The 6,593-nt window shown below is 38.4% G+C and overlaps 1 protein-coding gene across 1 annotated transcript in view; it reads right to left on the bottom strand.

The window, feature by feature from the left end:
• Window positions 1–202: 202 nt before the first annotated feature.
• The window catches only part of LOC113461871 (protein DELETION OF SUV3 SUPPRESSOR 1(I)-like), a 10,908-nt gene continuing 4,517 nt past the window's right edge, over window positions 203–6,593 (bottom strand). The window contains exon 3 of the mRNA XM_039118940.2: window positions 203–460. Within this exon, the coding sequence (XP_038974868.2) occupies window positions 330–460 (131 nt within the window). The 3' untranslated portion in view covers window positions 203–329. The remainder of the gene's footprint in view (window positions 461–6,593) is intronic.

Genomic DNA, 6,593 nt, shown 5'->3' with positions numbered 1-6,593 from the left:
TCCCTGGATGCCATGATGAACCAATAGGGCATCCTCCCTGTTTGTTGCATCTGAATTTGTTGTTACACAAACACTCAATTTTGTGCCACCGGGGCAACAAACTAGGTGCTTGAAACCTGTGCAAGCCTGCACCCATGGTTCAGTCTTTTTCTTTTTTTTTGGTGAATATTCAGTCATATAAAATACAAAAGCAAAAATGATATGAAAATTTCAGAATGGAAACATGCTATATATTAAAAATTGTGATGTATAATATGTTTTAATGATATGAATCCGAATTTACCACCATGTATTTCACGTCTGCTAGCGTCCGTACATGAAGAGAAAATTCAACTCTTCTCTGAGTTGTTCTCCAGCTCCCTCCTCAGCTGCAGAGAGAAGTCATCATTGGTATCATCGTCGTCCCAATCATCCTCCCACTGCTGCAAGGCTTCTTTACCTCCTTCCTTGTCATCCCACTCTGCAAAATACATAACTGAACAAATTAGAACGCATGGTTCAACCAGCTCCTTTTAGAAACTAGCGGAATGCTGGATCTAAATAGGTGCAGTCTGCCATTAGCTATTAAGGCATTTGACCACCACCGCTACCACCAACGCAGCAACAAGAACAATAACAACAACGACGACGACAGGAGCAGCAACAAGAATAACAACAACTTCCATTTCTGGTCTAGAAGCGGCAGCGGCGGCAGCAGCAACAACAGTAATTTTCATTTCTGGTCTAGAAAAAGCAGTCAATTTTCATCACGGCATGTAGATGTCATGTTTTGAAGTATATCAAGAACATAACAAACATTGGAATTTAAAGAACTTGATCTTAATGATAATAATTTAGAAGCACAAGTGCATATGCTATATAAAACAATCTCTCCTTGGATGGTCATCGGTTGTTCCGCTGTCCCATGGGCACTCAGCCAAGAAGGAAACTATATAGAGAGAAAAAGAAAAAGATTCTCCAGAAACCAAAATTCCCAAAGTCCAGTTGAGCTGGCCTCTCTCTCTCTCTCTCTCTCTCTCTCTCTCTCTCTCTCTCTCTGTGTGTGTGTGTGTGTGTGTGTGTGTGTGTGTGTGTTACCAAGGAGAAACAAGAATAGAAAATAATCTTTAATTTGATGGAGGGTTCATGGTTGTCCATCTTTTTCTAACATGCATGGCATGAGCCAAGATCTAGTGAAACTTAGTGTACATAATGTGAAGGTCTGAGATGACATGTCCACATTAGTGCAATCACAAGGAGCACAAATTTATCATGTCAAAAACCATAGAGCTCCACTTTGCATCAGATTCAGATGTTCACAAAGAAATAGTTTCTGACTTCAAAATTCAGGAAGTTCATCCACCAAACCTATATTTTTTTATCATTTTCATGTTTCCATCAGCTTCAGGTGTTCACCAAAAGAACTAGTTATATTGTTTCCTTCTTAAGAATAACAACTTACAGCCCGTGGTAGTCAACAGAAATTAGTTGCAGGGAAAAGTTGTAAAAAATCACCTTGGCCATTCACAAATTTGGTACAACTGCATCATCACTCCATGAATGTATCCCCAGATAGTCAAAACCAACATGAAAACTGGTTATGAGAGGGCAAAGGGGAATTTTCACCCTCACTAGACACCCCCACATGCAAGAATCAGATCTTATTGTGGTTTAAACTACTTGGGAATGAGATTTGGAGAGTGTATCAGCACTCATTCATGAATGATCTGAAACATAATAGACATTCTCCCAATATTATAAAACAGAAACTAAAACTCAAACCAAATCCATTCTTGATAGAACACAAACAGATGAAATCAAAAATATTTTATGCGGCCTATGCAACCATAGATGTCAGCAAATGGTCCAATAATTTGTTACAAACAGGACCCTGACGAATGATCCAATAATCCATCTCTGGTAACATTAATAAGAAATTTCTTAGAAATGTAGCGATTTAAATTACTAAAACTGTATGTACTTTTGTGATTACCTCCTTTATTTTAAAGAGGAAGTTTTATCATGAATCGTGTTCTTGAAATTGTAGCTCATTATCAATTTATGAACGCTGGATATATAGTACAATGTGCAGGATTTATGGAGTGCCAACAGTTCCAACCACTCGGACACAACAGGAGTCCTAGATTCCCCAAAAATGGAACATCCTGTTAAGTGGTGTAAACAGGATGTCAGCAGGCTGACATATGCTTATGCCTCCCATAAAGCTGAAACCACCAAGCCTGTCCCGGCCAAAAACAGACCTGAATTCATCCTAAGTCAGGCTGAGCGAAGCTTAGAACAGGACCTAGTTGGATATTCTAAAAATATGGAAATAGAGCTGCGATGAAATAATTCAGGCTTCAAATTCTTCGAGCCCAAGCAAAATCCTTGGGCTAGTTTATGAGCCCGAACTGAAGACTTTTTCAGGCCAATTGAGCCAGCCAGGCCATCCAGAAATTTAAGTCCTACTTATGTCAACCCAAAGGTGCAAAAAAATTTTGGCAGTGTCCTCTGGACCCATAAATGTAGTATAGCATAAAATACAGTGTTTACAAGCATTAAAATTAACAAGTTGATTTAGTCCAGTAGTATCTTTTAATATATTGAAAAACACATTTCCAAATATTTATAATATACATGTACATAGATGTTGAAGTGTCAGGACTCAGGACATTTTGGGACACCTGTATTCTTGGCATTCATGCCAAGTGTCTAAGCAGCAACACATTTACCTTAAGGCATCCCAACCACAAGATTATTTAGACACTGGCACACTGCATGTCCAGAGAAACCCCTAATGGCCATTGGTTCTAAACTCAGACTCCAGCAATATGAAATTAACAATTCTCCCACCAAAGGTAGCCGTAATGAGGATAAAATTGTCTGTAATAATCAAGAAAGCACCCTAACAAGATTATTGCCTATTGTGCTGCCCATGATCCATGTCATGGGCAAAGTTTATTGAACTTAAGAAAAATCAAATCAAACATGTGACAATGGTCACAATTTTAGATGGTTCCTACAACAGTGCCATTTAGACTACATACTCCCTCTAATATATGATGTGTGATGTTGGTATTTCTGGACTTTGATTATATGTTCCCACAAAAGATAAGCATGTTCATGATTAGTTAAAGAAAATATGTTTCATGCAGAATTGACAAGTATTTTACTGAATTTTGTATTATGACTATATCTATAGCCTAGATAGTGCCATCTTGTATGCTAATGGGAGGGCAGCAATGTCATATGGATAGAGATGATGCCTTGGAAATAGAACTATTAATATATCATGTCTGCCTTCCAAAATAAATGTATCAACTTGACTGGTTCTATTCAATTCATACATTATATATGTAAACAGAGTAGAGATACTTTCTGATAAACTGAATGCAATCAAGAGTCCCATCTAATGTTTAATTGAGTATAACAATCTCTGTAGCTTCATATATCCCCATTAATGGCTAACTAAAATTGGTTTTTGCTCTTTATCTCATGAAAGCCTCCTTATCGGCAAGGATTTAAATATCGTATTTGGCCATACTAGACAGTCTCAATAAGGTATTGGTACACCCTCCATCATGGTTCACTTTACCGGCCCGAACCGGATGGTACAAGACGTACCGTATCGGTTCGGTTCGGTACTGATGTCTAGTACAGGTGGCATACCGACAGGTGGCATACCGAGTGTCAGGCCAAAAAAAAATTCATACCGTACCATACCGGCAATGTGCTAGTGTAGCACCGATACAGGGTCCAGTACCAAGACGGCGAACCTTACCCTCTATAGTCGTACTGTACTAATATGTGGTTTTTCACCTCTATTTTCTCTATCCTGGCATAAAGTTCTACCATGTATGATACGATAGTGTACTGGTCCATACCATATCGGTAAGGTACAAATATGAGTACAAGGTACCAATACTAGCACCAATACCTTGAACCTTGCTTGCAAGTCTCCAAGTTTGAAAAAAAAATCCACATAAGGGTTTTCAATACAATAGTAACTACACCTCAACTCTCTATAGACCCAATCATATCGCTTTCCATTATTATATTACAAGATTGAGGGAAAATAGAATAAAATCTGAAAGTTAGATCACATAGAAATTATAAAAAATATATGATTAAAATAAAAAAAGAATATTATATTTAAAAAAAAAATCAGCAATAAATAGGATTTGATTTGGAAGAAATCACTGCATAATCTAGTCACATCACATTTTTAGAAACAACACAAAATCTTTCCATATGTTTATTAGATCAAGTTTCCTTCTTTAAAAAATAGTTTTAAAAAATTAACTTCCAACAAGCAACATTTTATTTGGAAGAAATTTTCCACATTTTTGTTAGGTCAAAATTCAAAAGCAACCCAAAGTCCTTCCATATTTTCAATAGATTGATTTTCCATATTCAAAAGGGATTGCCAATTATAGGTAGGGTTGGAAAAGAGTTATTGCACGCCCCTACCGAACCCGGCCCAAATTTTTTGTCAGGCTTCGGGCTAGGCTTAGGCCCAAAAATTTTCAAAAATCCAAGCTCAAGCCCAACTTGAGCCTAGGCTTGGGCCTGGCCCAAAACTGAATTGGGCTTAGGCTCACTGGCAAAAGGCAATGAAAAGAAACACAGACACACAAACAAGGACAGAGGGGTCATCTTGTCCGCCTCATTCCCCTCAGTTCCCCTCCTCTCCTCTTCTTAGTCTCATGGGCGGCGGCACCATTCCCCGCCTAGGGTTAGGGTTCCAGCTCCCCTCTTAATGTATTAATCATGGCCCTACCAAGTTACCGTCCACCCCCACCCACCCCCGGAAAGAGCTCCCCCTCCTCCTCCCAGACCTCCAAGTCTGGTTTTCTTCCTTGGGTAGTCGACCCTGCCTTCGCTTAGAGGTGCTTCTGGTATGTCGGATGCCGAGGAAGCGAATGGCACTACGGGCCTGGTTCAAGTTCAGCCTGGTATTGTGGTTGTGTGCTACGAGCTCAGCCTAGTGCCACAAGCCTCATTTAGTTCATGCTCAGGCCAAGCCCAAGTCGGGCCAAATAACTACTGAGCCTAGCCAAAGATGTATATGGGCCCTAATTGTAAACCCAAACCCAATCCAAAAATACTTAGGCCTAGCCTGTAGCACAATTAGAAGTCAGCCCACCCCAATGGGCCTTGGGCTGGAACGAGCCCACTTCCAACTCTAATTATAGGACTTTAGTTGGCAAGAGAAGTATTTTAGGTAAGTGGAACTGCTTATTAGGAATCAGGTTTAGTGAAGAGTTTTCAGGCATAAGTTACACATTTTAAGAAAAATGGATGGATGATTTAGGTATAAAAGAAAAAGATAGATAGAATCTAGAAAGAATATTTTTTTAATGTTAAATCTGTCATTTTTCAATATAGTCGAGATAATATGCTTCACACGTCTTTACTAGAAAATATCAAGGAACAGAAAGCTACATTTAGAAAATTCAGATTACAATCAAATAACCTGGAAAGGCTAACATCACCTCTTGAAATCTGAAGCAAAAAATGCATTAAAATCTATAATTAAGTACAGACTTCGGAATTACAATGCCTTGCATGTTATCATTTTTACTGCTGCCAACCACTTTAAACAGACATCACTCTAAATCAGCACTAACTAAATCTACAGCAGATCGAGGCACTGTTGAGGACCAAGATCTGAATCCAACATTTTCTACTTCAAATCCTGGAAACTAGTCCACAACACAATTTGCTTTTCCATGAGTATGAGCATTACGTAACCTCAAATGCTATCAACTAAGAGCCAGAATATCTTAAAGAAGGCGAAGATAGCCATCGGAGCTCCTCCATTCTAATCCAAGAGATAACAATCAACTGCCTTCCAAAAACAAAGTTTAATAGCTAACTCTTTTCCCTGTCTGCGTGTGGGTCGGAACCGCTACTGCTTATTTAACTACAAGCTCCTAAAACCAGCACCTATATCTCTGATTACAATTTAGTGAACTCTCACAGGTATGTAGATACCCATAGTTTATTTTCAGCTTTAATAAATGAGTGCTTCCCAAGCAGCCCAATCCACTGCCTGATTCACCTATTAAAAGATACATCAAACTTTATAACCAAAATAGGCCCTCGGTTATGGCCCCATATATCTATAGCACATACATAAAAGAGAGCCTCAGAGCTCTGACCTTTAAAGAAATATTAATTGGTCATATAAAAACTCTTTAATATAATCACTGCAAAAAATGAGTCAAATCTCAGCTAAACTCCACAACAAACTTCAACCCGCACACCTCATCACAGTTCATAATACCTCTCTCTTGCCACCCATATTTCAACAACTCGATCCCAAAAATTTTTTAACACAAACACTCCCTAATTTATATATTCTGTCTCTCTCTAACTTGCCCCTAATCTCTTCCATGTTACTACTTCTTCCTTTCCTTTTAAATTTTAGAAAGCTTCCATATAAAACTCTCCCATGTTTTTCTTAGAAGTATAGCCTTCACACATCTCATTTCAGATAGAATCCAGTCATATGGTTTTTTTCATCTTCCAAAACCTAGTAGTTGAAACTATGTCTCCAGAAAGTGAAAAGAAAATTCTCGCTGAATAGTCTACTAAAAAATAATTTTATC

This window comes from Phoenix dactylifera, chromosome 8 (assembly GCF_051530095.1).
Source record: "Phoenix dactylifera cultivar Ajwa chromosome 8, Ajwa_hap1_PhDact_Kaust_v1.1, whole genome shotgun sequence".
Taxonomy (NCBI): Eukaryota; Viridiplantae; Streptophyta; class Magnoliopsida; order Arecales; family Arecaceae; genus Phoenix; species Phoenix dactylifera.
The sequence above is the reverse complement of the archived record's forward strand: the minus strand, read 5'-3'. Positions and strand labels throughout refer to the sequence as shown.